Here is a 22,664-nt window from a genome sequence, read left to right as displayed (position 1 = left end):
TTGGCATCTTTTCGCGTTAAAACTGATTAAGTCAGTGTTTGTACTGCGATTACTTACATTTTCTTTAATTTTTCACTTAAGCAGACACTTAAGTGATCAATCTGCCTCAAGAATGATTTAAGATACGAAGAGGTAGGAGAAGTGACGGGGAAGGTGGTAGGAATGATAACGGCGCCCGTACATATGTGCCACACGGCCGCCCTGCTGGCCGCTGTCGAGAGTTGTCCAAAGACTTGTATGTCATGTGAGTTAGGGCTTCAGAAATTGTTGTGTGAGTTGAAATGTTCACATGTGTGGATTTTTAGATGGACTGTCACTCTGTTCAGGTGGATTTACTGAGTGGTGTCCATAGCTACCAGGGTAGGCTTGAGGTCCTGAAATGGGTCGAGTGAGTTTGAAAAGGTATGAATGTATTCTGAGTGTAAGATGGTCACTTAGAACTAGGGATGCACCGATACCACTTTTTTGGAAAACGAGTACGAGTACTTGCATTTCAGTACTCGCCGATACCGAGTACTTAATAAAAACATGATTAGGTATACCCCATGTCTGGAGCATTTCCTCAAACACATGCGCTATAGCCTGGCTGGTGTGCGAGCCGCGGAATTGTTGCGCATGTAATATGGCTCGTTGCGGCGTGAAACTCTCGTCTATCCACTGGGAGGTTAGTCTAATTAGCGACACGGGGCTAACACTGCTTGTCCAAATATCCGTGGTGAAACTAAACGCAGAGGAGGCTTGCAGTAGGCTGTGAATATGTTTTTTCACAGAGTCGTGTAGTTTAGGCAGCTCCGTGTCAGTCATGTAGCGGCGGCTTGGGACATCATATCTGGGCTCCAGAACATGGAGGAGACGCAGGAATCCCACATTTTCTACCTCCGAGAGTGGCTGGTCACTCAATGCAATGTACTCGATAATTGCCTGTGTTATTTTCACAGCACGTGGATTGTCTCTGGACATTTTCTCTCGTCTTGCAAGAGTTTGCTGCAGCGTGGGTTGTGTTGGTTTAGAAGCGTGGGTAAACTCTTTGTACTCGTTGTCGTGTTGGGATTTTAGGTGCTTGATTAAATTACTTGTGTTAAATGCGCTACCTTTTGAGCCTCCTCTGGACAATTTCGCTGAGCACAATTTGCAGTCCGCCTTTGTTTTGTCGTCTTCATTCACTTTGAAATAGTTCCACACGGCTGACATGTCTCGCCTCGCCTTCTCCCCGCTCTGAGCTGCAGCCGGGGCCTGGGGGCGGGCACTCGGCGCCTGTGATTAACCCCTTACACGCCGCACAAACATAGACATTTCTCAGACCGTGGTATCGGTTCCCGGTATCGGGGGACTTTTAACGAGTACGAGTACTTTAGAAAATGTGGTATCGAGGCCGATACCAGATACTGGTATCGGTATCGGTGCATCCCTACTTAGAACAATTTGATCTATTTAGTAACATTCAAGTTGGAAGAAGAACATGAGAGGTTTGACAGATGATGGGAGATCATTTACTCTTTCAGGCTGATCTGGTTAACTAATGGATAAATGTCACTCACTTTGTACAAAGTTAGAAAATCCCGGAATCCTGAAATTATTAGTGTAAGGTGTATAGCTCCTGTAGATTAATTGATTAGAAAAGAATGTACTGAAAATGCTCTAATCTAATTTTTTTCTTTTTTTAAATTATAAAGTATTATTTGATCTCATGGAATTCCACTCTTTTTTTTTTTTTTTTCTCTTTTTAAGGATCTCCAGTATATTGTGCTCCAGAAGTTATTAATGGTTCTGATTACTCCATTGCAAGTGACTTTTGGTCCTTGGGCTGTATTTTATATGAGATGTTCACAGGTACGTTGGCATATCTTATATTTTTATGTTCTATACTACATCTTTGTCTCAGAAATGCCTCATGGTTATTGCTTTGCACTATTTGACACTGCACTGAACCCTTGAATGTTACAAAAAGTTTTCATAATCCTCATATTACTTAAGGATTTACTCCATTAGAAATAAATTAGGGGCTAGGACTCTCGAGCACGAAAGACTTCCTAAGCATATCGCAAACACTTCCACTAATGTCCACTAGAGGTGGATATCACTGTCAAAACCTAACTAGTAATAAGGGCAACCACTGAATCTTTAGAAAGTAAAAAATTTATTCTTCACAAAAGAGTTTTCCAATCATATTGAAGCTCAGTAGAGCCTAAAGGCAAAATGGATTTGCTTGTAACAAAGGCAATCCGAGTCGAGCAAAGTCCCAGTACAGAAAGAGTAGTCAAAAAACAGAGCAAAAGTCAAGTATCCAAACAATCACAAATCATCCAACATTTACAAAAGCTCAACATTCAAAATGAACTTCCGGGAACCGTGAGAGACCCTCCATATTTAAAGGGTGACAATTGGCAGGTGGCCCTGCTTCATGATGGGAACCACCAACAACACACATGGAACGTAGTACGCTGTGTACATGCATAGTCAGTCAAAAACAAAGAATAGTGCACATAATCAACAATGCTAACATTAACATAAACAAAAATAAAAGTAAGAATGAACAAAATGAACAAATCACATGAATTAGAATCCCAGCTGGGGGAAGAACCCTGGCTGAGACATCATGACATTTTATTTCTTTGACTGGCTTTGTGAACACGCTTATATATTGCAGATGAGACGACAGATTACCCAAACTGATTCTTTCAGTATTCTAGGAGTAAACACAGTCAGGGAGAGGTGAAATGTATGAGAAACAGTAAAGGAGATTTAACATGTACAGACAGTGAAGTACTCTCAGCTTGCATTTTCCCAGCATTTTTTCTTCCCAGCAGTAACCAGGACTTCCAAGGAAGAACCTAGTGTTTTGGAAAATAATAGAGAGAGAAGTGATGGTTAGATTAACTTTTTCAGGGCGGATGTCGACTTTTGTCAGTAGAAGGGGTTGAGAGCAGTTAGCAACTTCAAATTGTGACAGAAACTTGCCATTACGTTTTAGTTCGACTCTCTTGGCTAGAAGGAAAGTTAGCTTCGTTGGTTTGACCGAGATTTCTGTGTGCTTTGCGGGAGTAGGGAAAAGCAAACGATGACAAATATGGCATCGATATCTGGTGAGAGATTGAAGCAAATGCACAAAGTAAACTACTCTGTGGACGACGTTTTGTACATTATCGTTGAATTGGACTGTCAGACTCTGATTCTGAGAGATCGAGATCGAAAATGAAAGTGAGGTACCGACATCACTTGATTGATCTCCAGCTAATCATGGTGCCGAACACGTTTTGTGTAGATGAAGACCGCCACTCATAATGACACGAGGTACAAACCAGATTGCATTGCATTGTGACCTTGACTGCTGCTGCCATCTCCGCCCCCGTCACATGAAGACAGCCTGCCATCCTGTGTCTTGTGCCACAAGAGACTGTGAACTGGCAGGCCACAACACTCAGCAACTGATACTTTAGGTTGACTTGTGTGTGAGACCCTTGCTTTGGGTACCTTTCAGAAAACTGCATGTTTTGGAAAAGTATTCAGCCTTCAAAGAGTTAAATAGTTTGGGCTGAAATCAAACAAATCACCAGGACCAGGTAATGAGCAAAACGGACACCAGCCAAGCAGAAAGGGTCGTCTATCTGTCAATTGATATTTGGGCTTGGGTTTTTACTCATTGACAGCAATATGTAATTTGAATGATTTCTTTTTGGCTGAATTCTTGAATAAAAGCACAATTGTTTTGTTATACCTTTTTGTGAAAGTTTTTATTTGATATTTGAACTTCAGTCTTCACACATTATATACATCGTCAGTATTTTGTCATTATTATTATAACATGAGAAAAGTTTGATTTAGTTATGTGTTCAACATTTCTTGCTTCACATTTCCTGTCATCCTACATTTACCCAGATCATCGTAGGCACAGAACACACACAAAATATATCACTATTTGGAATACATACCTTATTTACCCTACACAATTCCGGACACCTCACACCCAGATAAACAGACTTGAGCTGGGAGAACTTCAGCTGTGTCGGTGGAGGATGGGATAGCAGGCTGCTTGTGCTGATTGAAACATTTGCAAAACAAAGACGGCGATGATGAGGTGCTAAGGAATTTAAGGTGGCCCAGTATTATGACTTTTTTCGTAGGCTTCAGGGATTCTAGTCTTAAGGCGGTTAATGAGTACTGTATATACTCACGTATAAGTCGGGTCTTGAAACCTGAAAAATCAATCAGACCCCCCGACTTATATGCCCGTTCAAAAATACGACACTTAATTTTTTTTTTTTATATACATCTTCTTGCCTCCTCCAATCTCGCATCAGTTTCTTGGACACATCGAATTTTGTTGCAGCAGCGCAGTTACCAATTTCTTTCGATACTTCGACTTTTAATTTAAAACCAACTTCATATTTTCTTCTGATAGAACGCTCCATCGTGGATAAGGGATGCTCTTACGAGAAAGGTGTATGCGGGTGTGAGATACAAAAAACACTAATCGGTGCAAACATTGCTTCGGAATAGTACGGATATTACCGTGTGGTCACACAGGCACAATACATAGGGGGGAAAAAAAAAAAAAAGAGTGTGCTCCGTGGTTACTCTCTCAGGTGGGCGTTAGCCTATCATAATCTCTTGAATCAATGGCGTGAGTTTTCCACATTCGAATTATACGACCGACATTATTAAATACCGGAAATTATACAGTAAAGTCAAGTCCCGACTTATCTGCAGGAGAACTTCTCCGCGAGTATATATGGTACATACAGTATATACTTTTGAAACATAGTTTTTGAAAGGCACTGTATGCTGTAGAAATTCTGAAGGATCGGCGAATAGAAAATGTTATCCTTTTATATGAAAAGTGGGAGCTTGGGCAGATCCAAGAATCTAGGACAGTAAGCCTAACGTACATTTCATGTAAATTAATGGAGGGAACTATTAAAGATGTTTTAGTGAACACTCTTCATGGGTTCAGCCTGGGAGGTCATGTTTTAGTAAAATTCTGCAATTCTGAGGGAGCAAAAATAGTTGCACTGTGGAAAATATTTTTCTCATATTGCTTAGTACACGTCAGTATTGCTGCTGCTACTTTGTCTTGTCTTTGCACAATGTCTTGTCTTGTTTGTGTTTTAATTTTAATTTGTTTTAATTTTGAATTTTTTTATTTGCACTTCATGTTGTTACACTGTGGACTCTGAGCTTCGCAATTTCGTCTCTCTGTATACTTGTATATGGTTGAGATGACAAGTTCGCTTTGACTTGACTTTGACTAAACAAAATAGAGCCGTGAGCTGTCTTATTTATTGTATTGAAAACCAGAGTGTACGGTAGCGTTTCTACCATCAGGCCTATGAATTCCTTTTCTATACTGTGTTGTAACTTGTAACAACAAAATGTGAAAACTTTCAAAAGGTTGAATACTTTTTTGTATGTTAACATTTTACAAAGTGCTTGCCGTTATCCATACTGGCCCATACTGCATATCAGTGTGTGTTTTTTAAAGGCTAAACCTTCTAGTTTACATACAAATACTGTATGTATTAAAAACACTTTTTGTATTGCATTTTTTCTTCTGCTACAGACTGATGTATTTGTTTTTGATTTCTTATTACTTTAAGATTTCTCTCCAAGCCTTCTATGCATTCATCTGGCCAAGTGCTTACATTTACTGCTGCTTTATTACAGACTTTGTGGTTTCAAATCTGTGCCCTGAACTTTATGAAAGGAGTGGTGTTAATGCCGCATATGTCATGCTGGACCTGCTAAGGGTGGTACGCCACCCCTCCTTTCTCCTCTGGTGTGAAGACATCCTGCCAAGATGCAGTTATACACACATTGACCCCATGGTGATTGGGAGCTGCTGTTACTTGTGCTTTTATTGCATACCGGCATGTGCTGGGAGTTCATCCATCATTAATGACAACTTGCTTTAATGAGAAGGCAGTGTAGTGCAGTAGTCTGCCATCCCTGCATCAGTATGTATTGTCTTCGTACAGAAAGCAAGCCGTTCTTTCCTGGAAAAGTGTAATGGCTTCAGATTTGGAGCTGTTGAATTTCATACTGTTTCTTTCTGGACTTTGTTACTTAATCGAGCCAGAACTAACTTCACCCACACATAGAAGTAGGAAAAGAGGAAGAAGAAGTTGCAAGGTGCTAAGATGATATCATCACACAGCAGGATTCTCATGTTTGTTAGTCCCTAAACCTCAATTACATGTCAAAATCATAAGCAGGAATGTAAATAAACACAGTCTTGGTAAAGGTCTCGTGCCCACCTTAAACTGAACATGGTGACATCAGTGTGGATTAGGGAATCCATTCCTGGATGGGTTTATCCATTCCCGGGAATTCAGCAATCCTGTATTTCATTTCCGGGAATCCCAGACTCCCGGGGATGACACAGTGCATAGGCATCTCACATGTGAACGGTTTTAGAACGACCAACACTTATTTTTAATTAAACTACTGCAATATGTTGACACAAATAAGACTAACCTTATCTACAAGCAGTTCATGCTGTCATATAAGTACATGTATCTTTAGTTGCGGTAATAAGAGCGTAGAAAGCAAGAGCGCACCTTCGTGCAGAAGTACGCCAGCCGCTGAGAAAGCACGCTCTGCCTCCACTGAAGTAGGCGGCACAATCATCAGATACTGATACACTTGTTCTAAACAACGCCCGCGCTTGCCGTTGCTGTGAAACACCGCCATTTCAGCTTTTACTGATGCATCCAGTTTCTTGTCATCATTCTGTAATGGCAAGTTTCTTGGCACAGATAATGCGGATGCAACAGACTGACGCATTGCAATTTCAAGTTGCTGTTCAAAGCTGTTGTCTGCTGAAGTGCAAGCTGCAGTAATGGCGCCACCTTAATTATTTTCAACTATAACTCTGTTATTTCTTGATCGATTTTTACACTTATATATGCGAGCTTGGCCGTTCCCGTTTTCCTTGGAATTACAGCAGTTTCATCCCCGGGAATGAAAAATGTCTGGGAATCCGGGCGCCCGGGAATGGATTCCCTAGTGTGGCTACAACTTTTGCTTTACAAATACTGGACTCGGATGAGCAAAAACAATAAACCTGGGACTCCATACTCATAGAAAACCTCCACGAGATCCTCCATGTTGCATCATAATAATTGTTCTTGGTAACCTCAAAGCACGTGTAGACAGTAGTAATGTTTTCGGCTTGACAAAAGCCAAAAGAGCCCTACCAGAATTTTCATATGCAAGTGCGGACTGCAATGTAAACTTTAACTTCACTAACTAATAAATCTGTCCCTCTGTTGCTAATGACAACTGAATCATAGATGGATAGGTGATAGGTAAAATTAATATTTTACAGTAGCTCAAAAATATATAATGTTGTGACCACCAGGGGGCACACAGCAGCCTAAACGCCTGACACAACAGGCACAGAAACAAGTGCAGCACAACACAAGTCTATTATTTCAGTGGGAAGCACTTTTCAATCATTTCCCACCTACAGTTCACAGTACACAGCCCAGTAAAACACACTCCCAAGCACACCAGTTCTTTGTCTTTCTTCTCTCTGTCTCCTTCCACCTTCACTATTCCTGGCAAGCTTTGTCCCTCTTCCTCCCGACTCTGGTTCTCCGAATGGAGTGAGGCAGCCGCTTTTATAAAGCACCCGGAAGTGCTCCAGGTGTTCTACAGTCTTCTTCTGGCTGCACTTAAAGGTGTGGTGGTAGCCCTACAAAGGAGGGCTCAGCCATTCTCCATATGCCCCCTGGCAGTGGCCATGGGCCCTGAGCGTGTTGAGGTTCCATGCTCCCACCTTGTGGCACCACAGTCTGCCAGGGGGGCTGCCCTCTGTCGTCCTGGGGGAGTTTTTGCCTTGTGCAAACTCATTCCCCTGGTCCTTCTGTTACGAAGGAATCCCGGCTGTTCATCAAAATGTATATATGTGTGGGATCACAGAGAGATGCTGCTTTCAACAACAAGGTCGTAGGTGTCAGTAAAATAAGGTCGTACCTGCCCAGATTGTACTTTAGGTTTATATTTGTAAAACCATTAAGATTTGAACAGAGCAGGTCCAGCTTGTAGTGTCCACAAATGGAACATGCTGATACTGTAGCTATTTGTTTCTTTGTTTGACGTTTCCAGCATTCAGAAGTTAGAGGGATTTCTCAGTTTTTTTTATTTTTAATAAATTTGCAAAAACCTCAAGTAAACTTTTTTCATGTTGTCATTATGGGGTGTTGTGTGTAGAATTCTGGGAAAAAAATGAATTTAATCCATTTTGGAATAAGGCTGTAACATAACAAAATGTGGAAAAAGTGATGCGCTGTGAATACTTTCTGAATGCACTGTATATAAGAGATGTAACTGAGGTAATTGTTGTCATTTATTACGTACAAATCTGTTGGATTGTGCCTCACAAACACTTAATGGAAAAAATGCCACTGGTAAGTAGGATTGGGAATTGTTCATGATCTATCAGATGTTCCTGAAGATTTTATTCTGTGTTTCTTGGCCAGGACTGTATCTTCAGTACTCTTTCTGAGAGGTATCATGGTGGCACTATGTTTATAGAGCTGCTATTTTTTTAACCCCTTAACCGCCCTCTGCCGGATATATCCGGCATCGTAGCGTTATTGCTGACGCCTTACTGCCGGAATTATCCGGCACATTTGCCTATGGTTATGTGAATGCCTGGCGCGTAGTATAACTGACAGTTTGGCGTGGGTATTATTACTACGTTGTATTTCGACAACTCTGCGGTTGTATTGGCCGCTCACGTGATGTGATTCGAAAGTGAAAGCTGTGAATATGGCGAAACGTAAACTGACTTCAAGTGAGGTTTTGCAGGCGATTTTGGACAATAATTCTGATCATGATTGTAGCAGTTCTGAAGAAGATTTTAGCGACAATGATGATCAGCAATGTGCGCTGCATGATACTGTGAATGACAATGCATCGGATGATGGCGATGAGTGGGTGTATCCCCAGCATCTCAACTGGACTGCTGCCCGTTATCTGAGCCAGATAAGAAAGATCCAAACTGTGACTGCTTGTTCAAGCTACGTCCTTTGATTGACCATTTTATTTGAAACATTTCAGCAGGTAAATACTGCTTGAATAAATGTAAAGTAAAAAAATGAAAATTGTTCAGATTTCTCCTGGCATGGGGAATATTTAGGGAGCTGGCGGTTAAAGGGTTAAATTAAACCTCCTCATGTTGAATATCGCACCTTAACACTGTGAGTGTGGAGTGTACATGTTCTACCAGTGTCTGTGTGGGTTTCTTTCCCGCTACTATGATTTTCTCCCACATCCCCAAAAGCGTGGGTTAGGTTAATTACCATTTTCAAGGTGGTCCTGTTTGAGTTGTGGGTATTTGCATGAGTGGGCCCTGTGATGCCACCTGGGCTTTTTTATGCTTTATTGTGCCTTTCATTCCTTTAACTCCTCATTCTTCATTTTCTGTTTTAGGGAAGCCACCTTTTTTTTCAGAAAGCTTTTCAGAACTAACTGAAATGATTTTACGCCAAGATCCTCCACCTCTGAAACCAAAAGGTAAGCTAGTTATTACTATTTTTTTTTTTTTTTTACTGAACATTTCTGACCTTTGCTTTTTATGAACTGACATATAATGGTCACAAATTGAAAAGGGCGTTGTCCGTTTAAAATGAATTCCAGTATTATTTTAAGTTAGACTTTATAGAAATGAATCCTATTGAAAGCTGCAATTGGCATGCTGTGTCCATTTCTAACCCACTTAATCCAGACCTGGTGCTGGAGCCTGGCCCAGACAGCACAGGGCACAAGGCAGGAACAAACCCTGGAAAAGGCGGCAGTCCATTGTAGGGCAAACTCACACCTACACCAAACACACTGCCCTTTTGCTCTGTGCCTTGCCACATCATAGTGCTGGTGCCTGCAACAAACACACGATCCTCGCCCAACTTGTGTCTCTTAAAACCAACAGTTTCGTCCATCTTAAGCCGGAATTCAGCAGGTTGAATTACATTTAGTTTCTCCTTCTAATTTCTTTTTATTTAAAAGTAGCTGTCCCCTGTGGCTCTGCCCATGTAGTAGTGAAACAGGACAAAACAGTTGGAAGGTAGGCACGCTCCAATGTCAAACGTTGGCACTGTATCTGGTCGTGTTCAGCTCTGACGGGAGAGTGTCCCCGCGTGGGGAGAAAAGCACATGGCTGTGATATCTCTGGCATTTAGCAGCTACCCTCTAAAACACATGGAGCTCTGATCTCTCTCTCAAAAACGTAAAATGTTACTCCTTAACAATCTGTAGAGAATAATGTCTGTTGAACAAACAGGTATCGCTAACTAAGCGGAGGCACTGTACGCTGCAACACTTGGCAAGAGGTAAACCAACTTGAATGGAGGCAGGCGTGCAAGTGTGGAGGGCCTCGGCCCACTGCCGCTCTCTTGTATTTGCGCAAATAAATTGTTACCACAAGCAAACTATGATACTTAGTGTGATAAGAGAAGTCGCAAAATCAATCGGAGTGTTCAGGCAAATTATAGAAAAAAACCCGATTTAAATCTGTTAACGTGGAAGTGGGATTACATCAGGGACTGGCTCCGAGGCCTTTCTTATTTGCAATGGTGATGGACAGGTTGACAGATGAGATTAGACAGGAGTCCCCGTGGACTATGATGTCTGCTGATGACATTGTGATCTGTAGTGAGCAGGTTGAGGAGACCCTGGAGAGGTGGAGATATGAGAGGAGAGGAATGAAGGTCAGTAGGAACACCACAACAGAATACAGTGCATCCGGATAGTATTCACAGCACATCACTTTTTCCACATTTTGTTATGTTACAGCCTTATTCCAAAATGGATTAAATTCATTTTTTTCCTCAGAATTCTACACACAACACCCCATAATGACAACGTGAAAAAAGTTTACTTGAGGTTTTTGCAAATTTATTAAAAATAAAAAAACTGAGCAATCCCATGTACATAAGTATTCACAGCCTTTGCTCAATACTTTGTTGATGCACCTTTGGCAGCAATTCCAGCCTCAAGTCTTGTTGAATATGATGCCACAAGCTTGGCACACCTATCCTTGGCCAGTTTTGCCCATTCCTCTTTGCAGCACCTCTCATGCTCCATCAGGTTGGATGGGAAGCGTCGGTGCACAGCCATTTTAAGATCTCTCCAGAGATGTTCAATCAGATTCAAGTCTGGGCTCTGGCTGGGCCACTCAAGGACATTCACAGAGTTGTCCTGAAGCCACTCCTTTGATATCTTGGCTGTATGCTTAGGGTCGTTGTCCTGCTGAAAGATGAACCGTCGTTCCAGTCTGAGGTCAAGAGCGCTCTGGAGCAGGTTTTCATCCAGGATGTCTCTGTACATTGCTGCAGTCATCTTTCCCTTTATCCTGACTAGTCTCCCAGCCCCTGCCGCTAAAAAACATTCCCACAGCATGATGCTGCCACCACCACGCTTCACTGTAGGGATGGTATTGGCCTGGTGATGAGCGGTGCCTGGTTTCCTCCAAACGTGACCCATGGCTTTCATACCAAAGAGTTCAATCTTTGTCTCATCAGACCAGAGAATTTTCTTTCTCATGGTCCGAGAGTCCTTCAGGTGTCTTTTGGCAAACTCCAGGTGGGCTGCCATGTGCCTTTTACCAAGGAGTGGCTTCCGTCTGGCCACTCTACCATACAGGCCTTATTGGTGGATTGCTGTAGAGATGGTTGTCCTTCTGGAAGATTTTCTTCTCTTTCCACAGAGGACCTCTGGAGCTGTGACAGAGTGACCATCAGGTTCTTGGTCACCTCCCTGACTAAGGCCCTTCTCCCCCGATTGCTCAGTTTAGATGTCCGGCCAGCTCTAGGAAGAGTCCTGGTGGTTTCGAACTACTTCCACTTACGGATGATGGAGGCCACTGTGCTCATTGGGACCTTCAAAGCAGCAGAAATTTTCCTGTAACCTTCCCCAGATTTGTGCCTTGAGACAATCCTGTCTCGGAGGTCTACAGACAATTCCTTTGACTTCATGCTTGGTTTGTGCTCTGACATGAACTATTAACTGTGGGACCTTATATAAACAGGTGTGTGCCTTTCCAAATCATGTCCAATCAACTGAATTTACCACAGGTGGACCCCAAAGAAGCTGCAGAAACATCTCAAGGATGATCAGGGGAACCAGGATGCACCCGAGCTCAATTTGGAGCTTCATGGCAAAGGCTGTGAATACTTATGTACATGTGCTTTCTCAATTTTTTTATTTTTAATAAATTTGCAAAAACCTCAAGTAAACTTTTTTCACGTTGTCATTATGGGGTGTTGTGTGTAGAATTCTGAGGAAAAAAATGAATTTAATCCATTTTGGAATAAGGCTGTCACATAACAAAATGTGGAAAAAGTGATGTGCTGTGAATACTTTCTGGATGCACTGTATATGTGTGTAAATGAGAGGAAGGTCAGTGGAATGGTGAGGATGAGGGAGTAGAGTTGGCGAAGGTGGATGAGTTTAAATATTTGGTATCAATAGTACAGAGTAAAGGGGATTGTGGAAGAGAACTGAAGAAAAAAGTTCAGGAAGGGTGTAGAAGAGTGTCAGGAGTGATTTGTGATAGATGGATATCAGCAAGAGTGAAAGGGAAGGTCTACAGGACGGTAGTGAGACCAGCTACAGTATGTTATATAGGTTGGAGATGGTGGCACTGACCAGAAAGCAGGAGACAGAGCTGGAGGTGGCAGAGTTAAAGATGCTAAGATTTGCATTGGGTGTGACGAGGATGGACAGGATTAGAAATGAGGACATTAGAGGGTAAACTCAGGTTGGATGGTTGGGAGACAAAGTCAGAGAGGCGAGATTGGTTTGGTCATGTGCAGAGGAGAGATGCTGAGTATATTGGGAGAAGGATGCTAAGGGTAGAGCCGATGGGCAAGAGAAAAAGAGGAAGGCCTAAGAGAAGGTTTATGGATGTGGTGAGAGAGGACATGCAGGTGTTGGGGGTAACAGAACAAGATGCAGAGGACAGAAAGATATGGAAGAAAGGGGTTGCCACAGCGGATCATCAACAGGAGCAGCCAGAAGAAGAAGAAGAAGAAGTAGTAGTAGTTCTGTCTTGAAAAGACGTTGGATTATTTATATAGATATAGATAGATATATCCATACATAGATAATGTCCCACTTTGACACCATTTGCCGTGCACTTCCTCTGAATTGGTGCGAGTGAAATATTCACACAACAACAGATCCAACGCGGTTTATTTTGCAAATTCCATTGTCTGCAGAAAACTATTAATAATAAATATGCAGGGAATTTGTTGTCATTGTCAGGGTTGTGGCGCTTTAGCCCTAAGCACAGAGCTTATATGTCCAGATCTGTACCCAACGCCTGCAAAGAACCGACACAGTGCCACCCAACAGCTCGCCAAAATGTGTGTTTCACTTGGTTCCTGCCACCAGTGCTGCACACATACCGTTCATTAGAGCATTTTAATTTCTGACCTTTTGTGTTTTGCTAACTGTCATGTAGTGGTCACAAACTGAAATCGGTATGTCCTTTTAAAATGAATTCCAGTATTCTTTTAAGTTGAACATTTAAAAAATGAATTGTATTGAAACTGTCATGAAATGTCAAGTTCTGACCTGCTGGTTCATGGGTGCTGGAGCCCATCCTAGCTAGCATAGGGAGTAAGGTAGGAACAAACCCTGGAAAAGGAGCCAGTCCATCGCAGGGCAAAAACACCCATGCATACACCCCAAATGCACTTGGGCCAATTCAGCATGTGCAGCTAACTTAAGTTAACCTGCATGTCTTTGAACTGTGGGAGGAAACTGCAGCAACCCGGAGGAAGCCCATTCAGACACAGAGAACACATGCAAACTCCATGCAGGGAGGATCCCGGACATGGACCCTGGTCTCCTTAATGTGAGACAGCAATTCTACCACTACAACACTTGGCTGTAATTGTGGTAGGCATTAATAAAGAGCCAATAAACACACTGGTTTTGCTGATAAAGATAAAACCTGCTTTTTGCATCTGTGGAAATTGCTTTTCTGTTTATTTTTTTTATTGGTTGAAAAATTGTGAAGTACAGTCTTTGTTTACCTTGCTAAACTAAGGACTCATTACGAATAATTTATTGATAGAAATAAAACAAGGATGAGCTTTACAGATGTTCAAAGATTTAACACTTTTCAAAAGGCTGACTTATTTACTCCATACTGTAAGTTAGTAATGAAAAACTAATGTTTTAGATAGTCATATTTAGTTTATCTGTTAAAACAAGTGCAAGCTTAATTCTATGAAAAAATATAATCCTAAAAATAAGCGCAACACTTTAATCCTCTTGCTAGATATAATAATTTCCTCATTGACAGAATAAACCAGTCTACAAGAATGGATTAATACCATCAGACCAGTTGTACTGAGTAATTACATAGGATTGGGTTTACTGGTCTGTCACCATCAGGATAAGCAAGCTGGTGACTTTCAGAAACGCATCTTCTGATTGGCTTGTGACTTTGGCTGTGCCAGATCTCTTCCAGTCGGAGTTTCTTCCAGTTTCCAATTGAATTTGGGTTGTGTAGGACACCGCTGTGCTCACTTCTTCTTCTTCTTTCAGCTGCTCCCGTTAGGGGTTGCCACAGCAGATCATCTTCTTCCATATCTTTCTGTCCTCGTTATCTTGTTCTGTCACCCCCATCACCTGCATGTCCTTTTTCACCACATCCATAAACTTTCTCTTAAGCCTTCCTCTTGTCCTCTTACCTAGCAGCTGTATCATTGGCATTCTTCTCCCAATATACTCAGCATCTCTCCTCTGCACATGACCAAACCAATGCCATCTCGCCTCTCTGACTTTGTCTCCCAACCATCCAACCTGAGTTTACCCTCTAATGTCCTCATTTCTAATCCTGTCCATCCTCGTCACACCCAATGCAAGTCTTAGCATCTTTAACTCTGCCACCTCCAGCTCTGTCTCCTGCTTTCTGGTCAGTGCCACCGTCTCCAATCCATATAACACAGACTCCTGTCTAATCTCATCTGTCAACCTGTCCATCACCATTGCAAATAAGAAAGGGCTTGGAGCTGATCCCTGATGTAATCCCACCTCCATGTCTCCTACCGCAGACCTCACCACGGTCACTCTTCCCTCGTACATATCCTGTGCCACGCTTACGTACTACTCTGCCACTCCCGACTTCCTCATTCAACCAACTCCTCTTGAGGCACCCTGTCATATGCTTTCTTCAGGTCCACAAAGACACAATGCAGCTCTTTCTGGCCTTCTCTATGTACTCACTGACATGTTGAGATTTATTTATTTATTTATTTTTTTGTAATTTCTCCAAGTGAAAGGCCCACATTTCTCAGGGTGATCATGCTCTGTGTCATTTCATTTGTTAATTGCCATTTTCTTGCCATTTTCAAAGGAATATTGTCCAAGTAGAACTTCAGAGGGTGTAGTAACACAGTCTGTTCCATCACTTCTTTAAGACAGACGGAGGGTTTTTAAGTAATCGACAGAAGTTGGGACACCTGTGCAAATTATTTGCTTCAACTTTCAAGGCTTACTTGAACTGCTGCAGACAATCTCTAGGTTGTAACCTATTAGTTGTTCCCAGAAGAAGGCCCATTTGTAATATTCTGAATTTTTTTTTTCCTTCATTTTTTAGTAACCAAAACTTTACATTTACACCTGGCAGTTTACTGCTTACCCTTACACTATTTTAGGTCATTCATTGCATTTCAGCTGATTACATTTGAAGAAAAACTGAAGTGTTCTAAAACCTTTGACATATGGTAGTGCAAGTGTCCTCTCCTTAATACGTGTTTCAGTATTTCCTTCTTACTAAGGTTATGTAACATATTCCAGTCCAGTGTTTTTCAAAACTGAAGATTACGCTGAGCAGTACAGTAAGAAAATGACAAATTGTTAGATTTTGAGTACTGGATACAGATATATGTATTTTGCATTTCTTAACATTAGCTGAATGCCAACAACACGTATTCAAGCACGTCACTTGTTCTTTCTGTTACGGGTCCAAGCACATAATGCAGTGGCACCATTTTGGTTCTCTTTGTGATTCCCTTTTCCCTTCTGCCCATTACCAATATCCAGGTGTATGAAGTTACAGAATTCTGTGTCAGTCTTTTTGCAACCTTCAACTTATTTATTATTTGGTGCGTGTATTTATATGCTTATCAGTTTTTTAAATAGCTTGATGTGCATTCATATTATTCTCACAATTCTCTGCAGATAATCTTTAGAATGTGTCATTTAGTGGGCCTAGATAGCTGGTCAACCATTTATGTGCAGGGCCATCATTTATAAAGCTTGTGTTCACACAAAAAGTGGCTCGAAATGTGTGCACACGACTTCCCACGCAAACTTTGGGATTTATGAAAGAAAACTTGACATAAAACCCTGCGTATATTTATGACAACTCTGATCCATGTGTATGCAGCATTTCAGAGAAACTGGAAAAAGACAACACTCTCGATCAAGCAGGGAAATGCAGCACGATCAGCTAAATGACAACTCCTATAAATTAGTTATTATAATGTGTGTTGATGTGACAAATATACAGTATCTCACAAAGTGAGTACACTCCTCACATTTTTGTAAATATTTTATTATATCATTTCATGGGACAACACTGAAGATATGACACTTTGCTCTAATGTAAAGTAGTCCTTGTACAGCTTGTATCACAGTGTGAATTTGCTGTCCCCTCAAAATAACTCCACACACAGCCATTAATGTGTAAACTGCTGGCAACAAAAGTGAGTACACCCCTAAGTGAAAAAAGTCCAAATTGTGCCCAAAGTGTCGATATTTTGTGTGGCCACCATTATTTTCCATCACTGCCTTAACTCTCTTGGGCATGGAGTTCACTAGAGCTTCACAGGTTGCCACTGGAATCCTCTTCCACTCCTCCATGATGACATCACATAGCTGGTGGATGTTAGAGACCTTGCGCTCCTCCACCTTCCCCACAGATGCTCAATAGGGTTTAGGTCTGGAGACATGCTCAGTTTCTTTAGCAAGGCAGTGGTCATCTTGGAGGTGTGTTTGGGGTTGTTATCATGTTCAGTTTCCGAAGGGAGGGGATCATACTCTGCTTCAGTATGTCACAGTGCATGTTGGCCTTCATGGTTCCCTCAATGAACTTCAGCTCCCCAGTGCCGGCAGCACTCATGTAGCCCCAAACCATGACACTCCCACCACCATGCTTGACTGTAGGCAAGACACACTTGTCTTTGTACTCCTCACCTGGTTGCCGCCTCACAAGCTTGACACCATCTGAACCGAATAAGTTGATCTTGGTCTCGTTAGACCACAGGACATGGTTCCAGTAATCCATGTCCTTAGTCTGCTCGTCTTCAGCAAACTGTTTGCGGGCTTTCTTGTGCATCATCTTTAGAAGAGGCTTCCTTCTGGGACGACAGCCTTGCAGATCAATTTGATGCCGTGTGCGGCGGGCGTAAGGTCTGAGCACTGACAGGCTGACCTCTGCAGCAATGCTGGCAGCACTCATATGTCTATTTTCAAAAGACAACCTCTGGATATGACGCTGAGCACGTGCATGGCGAGGCCTGTTCTGAGTGGAACCTGTCCTGATAAACCACAGCTCAGTTTCAGGGTGTTGGCACTGTCCGTTAATGAGATCGTTATATTTTCATGTGGGATGCTCCTTTTAAAATAAGTAACAACTTGCGCTGTTACTTAGAGAGCCAGATCGGGGGGAGGGGTGATGTTAGAGCGGGTGAGCTTATTCAGTGCTGCAGGAACAACGCATGTTGATTTTTTTTTTCTTTCAGTACATGTGCCTTCCCTGTTTATTTGTATATCTCTGCCTGTCTGTCTCTGTATTACGCAGTGCTCTGTCTGGATCTTGAAAAAAAAATAAGTTATAAGGACAGTTGTTCATGTTAATTGCAGTCTCAATTGTTAAAAAAATATTTTAAAAGGAGCATCCCACATGAAAATATAACAATCTCATTAACTGACCGTGCATACCAATTTACAAATTTTATGTCCGTTTGAGGTTGAAAAGAAAAACAAGAAGTAACACTTTATCCCCAGCGGGGAATTGAACTCATATTTGTGAGGCAGAGAAAAGCTACTTGGTCTGAGAGGCAAACCTTAGCACGCTACGCCACGGAAGCTGTTGTATGGCGTGTGAAGCTTTTGTGGAAGTGTTTATTTGATCTTAGGAACTCGGGCTTTACACATTCTATAGTTTATGCCTACATTTTGTAACATTTATTACTAAAATATGAAAAAGTTTCTGTTTTAACAATGTGTTTACACAGATTACTGTAGAAACGGTACACACATGGAATGCGTGTGTTCCAAATAACGATGTATTATTTCAAGTCTAAAACTCCAGTTCACTCCCAGACAATCAATCAAGGCATGAGCTGGGAAAAGTGCGTTCACGTTCTAAGTCGGAGGGGGGATGGAATAGCCGGCTGCTGGCAGCTTGTCTTTTATCAGCACATTTAGAGGACAAAAGACGCTGGCGGAAAGGTGTGAACGGATTTAAGAAGCAATTTAAGGTGGGCCGGATCTACGAGTTTTTTCGTAGACTCTGGTAATTCTAGTGTTAAAGGAATAAATGGAGTCCGCTGATCTCATTAATTTTGTGAGGTCATTCCAAAGTCTGAAGGCCATGCTGTCCCCCACAGAGTGCAGGTTAGTGTGGGGGACAACAAGATGGCCACAATTGGAGGATGTTGGTGGGCAAACAGGCGCAGAGAGATGGAGAAGAAGGTCACTAATATAGTCCGGTGCAAGGCCATTTAAAGCTTTGTAGGTTAACAATAGAATTTTATATTCAATTCTGTAAGACACAGGAAGTCATTTTCATGAATCTGTCCAATTTCCATCCCACTTATTCAGTTCAGGGTGGGTCGTGTGGAGTCAGACCGCATCTTGACTGTACCAGAAACATAAGCATGCAATGCTATTTCCTGATTGTTTGTCTTCCTATCAAATGCTTCTGTCCGAGTCATAAGGTGTAATGTTATGATGAGAGTAGTAGTACATACAGAAAGCAACTGTCAAAGGAGGTGTTAGATTGATTTATGACCTTTAAGCCCCGCCCCCCAAATATGAAAATATGAAAATATAAAATATGAAAATATAAAAAATATAATTTATGAAAATATAAAAATATGAAAATTTATGAAACTATAAAAATATGAACTATACCCCGCCCATGCGGGGGTTGGACCACCGTCATAATTGATCATCTCTAAACCACACCTTTTAGGGTGGGTCTTTCGTAAATCGGACACCTATCACGCCCCATTAACAATACTCACGCCCCTGAGGTACGCCTTTATCTCTCAATCCGCCTATAGGGTTAGGGGTGAGGCGTGTCTCTCACCACCGACTGTGGGAGGAGCCGAAAGAGTTGTTGTATAAAATTCTAGACATTCAGTGAAAACGCCACGACACACAAAAGCAAACAGAATGGACGGTCTTGTGAACGCTCCTAAGAAAGCAAACAGGGTGTCCAGAAGAACGTTACGGGAGTTACGGGAACCACGCTTCAGCTCAGTCTGGTACGACTCTAACTGTGCTTTGTGCCGGGTAGAGTTGAAAAGAAATGCTGATGGACAGCTCACGATCGCTGTTTCCAAGAAGGAGCCTATCCTTCCCGAATATAACGAGGCCAGTCACGAAGAGGAGGAAGATAAAGAAAATGTGCTAAAGGAGCGAGTGACTGAAATTAATTTTTCTATAAAAGACTGGACTTTTTTTTAAAGCTCTTATGCCAAATATTGATGAAGCTATTTACCAAGGGAAACTGTCTGACCAGATGAAAAGAATTAAAAGAAAATTGGAGGAGGAGTTTAGCATGTTGAATAATTCATGCTCGGAGGAGGAGGAAAACTGGGAGGCAACCACCCCTAAGTGAGTGGGGATAAATACAGAGATCTTTTCCCCCCAGTCTACATTAACCTAAAAACCTATCGAGATGTCTTCAAATACTTACCCTACTGAAGCTGGTGCTAGCTGGTCCGGTCGTCTCCCTGTTCTCTCGGCCTCTGAGGTGGCAGAAGTCCTCGACATTCTGATGCGCTCCGAAGAACCAAGCTCCGGAGGTATGGAACATACGCCCGCCGCTGACTACCTTTTTTGGCCGGCCAACCTTCAAGCCAACACTGCCTACTCTACTCCCGACGAGATGATCGACACTAACCTACAGCCCTGCTACTCGGCTGCTGACCAGATGCTGACAGACGACGATGTGTTTTGGTCGGGTGACAACCAACACCCCGCCGGCTACGCTCCTGATCAGACCTGTTGGTCTATGGAACAGACGGCGCTCTGCGACGGCCTGTTTTGGCCCGACGACATCGTACCTAACTCCGGGTACTCTGTCCCTAACAACTCTCCTTCAGACCCACCGTCTTGGCCGGATCTTCTGATGCCCTCAAACGACCAGATCTATTGGCCTGAACCTCAGTTACCCGCCCCTGATGATATGTATTGGCTGGACTGTCTCCTGGAGAACCGTACAGTACCTGACCATTTTGTCCCTGCTGAGGATGCTCGGAGGAGCCTAACGGGAGCTGAGGAGATAGCCATGCAGGCCATGCGGCAAGAAGAGGCCATGGACAACCTGGTAGATGCTCTGTCCGCATGGAAGCCATCGTCCCGGCATGCTGATTGTGAGAGTATGGACATTGAGCAAACTGACGGGCCCCTGGGTCAAACACTTCGAAAGACTCTGAAACTGGTGAAGAGTTTGATTGCGGCTCTGCTGGACATAATAGTCGATCGGGACCTAAAAAGCACCTGTCATGGCTGTTTCATAGATCACCCCAGCCAGACGCAGCATACGTGTCTGTTTGAGCCTGACTCTGTTTATCGGGTTGGTCGCTTTCAAGAGGTTCTGACTGTTTTCCGCAAACCATGGCTCAGGAGCCTGGTCATAAAGACTCTGGGTTGCTTCAACATCTTTCCGCCTTTTCACAAGGTTCATTCATTTGTGCAAAATGCCGTCGATGAACTGGAAAAAGAACATTCTATTAGCGAAGCCATTGTACAAGCCTTTCACAACATGGACGATCCCTCTTACTCGAAAATACGTGAAATAGCCGATGCCTTTTCTAAAAGACATTTTTCTGAACCGACCGATGCACCTTTGGGGTTTTACGGGGAGTATGACTTAGAAAAATCAGACGAAGTGTCTGCACTCAATGTTCCTGTTCTATGAAATGTTTTAATCATGTTTTTTAATACTGCCGTTTTGAAATTTTAATAATGTTTTTAATCATGCTGTTTTGAAATTTAAACAATGTTGTTTTGAAAATTAACAATAAAGACTCATTTGATTTTTAAACCATTGACATTTTTCTTTCACCGTCGACGATGGAGGGTTACTTGAAAAAAGTTTATTATAACCCGGCAAATCCTGGTAGCTTTGGGGGAAAAGACTCTTTGAAAAGAGCTCTTGAGGTTTCGGGTCAGAAAAGTAATGACCAACAGGTGTCGGATTGGTTATCCGGTCAATATGCTTATACAATTCACAAACCCGCTAGAAGGCATTTTAGGAGAAATAAGGTTTATGTATCCGATATAGACTCGCAATGGCAGCTGGATTTAGCGGACATGACAAATGTGTCCGAGCATAATCTGGGGTATAAATATTTGTTAACATGTATCGATGTACTTTCTAAGTACGCGTGGGTACGCCCCCTGAAGAACAAAACGGGTAAGGAAGTGACAAGAGCCTTCCAAGACATTCTGAGTGCCGGTCGAACTCCAAAGAAGCTCCAGACCGATAAGGGTAAAGAGTTTTTCAACCGAGATTTTCAAAAACTGTTAAAGAAGATAGGAATAAAACATTTCACCACAGGAAACGAATTAAAGGCCTCTGTGGTGGAGAGATTTAACCGCACACTAAAATCTAAAATGTGGAAATATTTCAGCGCTTATAACACGAGAGCCTACATCGATAAATTGCCGGATCTAGTATACTCTTACAACAAAAGTTATCATCGAAGCATAAAAATGGCTCCTTCCGATGTTAACGCGTTAAATTCCTGGAAAGTTTTCAAAAACTTATACGGCGTAGCCAGCCCCCCGGGTCCGCCGCTGTTTAAGTTCAAAGTAGGAGACACAGTTAGGGTGTCTAAAACCAGACATCCTTTTGAGAAAGGTTATGAGCAATCATTTTCAGATGAAATCTTTACCGTATCTGAACTTGTACCTAGGGAACCGGCAGTGTACAAACTGAAAGACTACGATGGTGAAGAGATTGTAGGATCCTTTTACGATCCTGAATTACAGAAAATTAAATTCGGATCCACAGACGTTTACAGGATTGAAAAAATACTGGCTAGGAAAGTTAAGAATAAAAAACGACTCATTTTAGTCAAATGGCTCGGCTGGCCAGAAAAATTTAACAGCTGGATACCGGAGAGCCAAGCCCAAGATGTTCAATAAAATCCAGAACGCTCCTAATCGACTCTTCATTCTCTAGCGATATACCATGGAGCGCAAAAGTTTTTTTGTGACTCTACCGAGCAACGCGTCCTCAGACATTTTCCCTAACAACACAATATCCAATTTCACGACGAAGCTTGCTAAACCCATAGAATTAGAAGGTTCTTGGGAAGTCGGTCTAGCCGAAATTCAGTACCCACATACGTGGAATACCATAGACAAACCGGATAACGAATTCTACGTTTCAGCTCCGGGGG

At 42.3% G+C, this 22,664-nt stretch overlaps 1 protein-coding gene across 1 annotated transcript in view; it reads left to right on the top strand.

Moving 5' to 3' along the window:
* The window catches only part of ulk4 (unc-51 like kinase 4), a 499,390-nt gene that overhangs the window by 23,440 nt on the left and 453,286 nt on the right, over positions 1–22,664 (top strand). The window contains exons 6-7 of the mRNA XM_028817917.2: positions 1,729–1,830; positions 9,436–9,519. Of these exons, the coding sequence (XP_028673750.1) occupies positions 1,729–1,830; positions 9,436–9,519 (186 nt within the window). The remainder of the gene's footprint in view (positions 1–1,728; positions 1,831–9,435; positions 9,520–22,664) is intronic.

The sequence above is a fragment of the Erpetoichthys calabaricus genome, chromosome 13 (assembly GCF_900747795.2).
Source record: "Erpetoichthys calabaricus chromosome 13, fErpCal1.3, whole genome shotgun sequence".
Taxonomy (NCBI): Eukaryota; Metazoa; Chordata; class Cladistia; order Polypteriformes; family Polypteridae; genus Erpetoichthys; species Erpetoichthys calabaricus.
The sequence above is the reverse complement of the archived record's forward strand: the minus strand, read 5'-3'. Positions and strand labels throughout refer to the sequence as shown.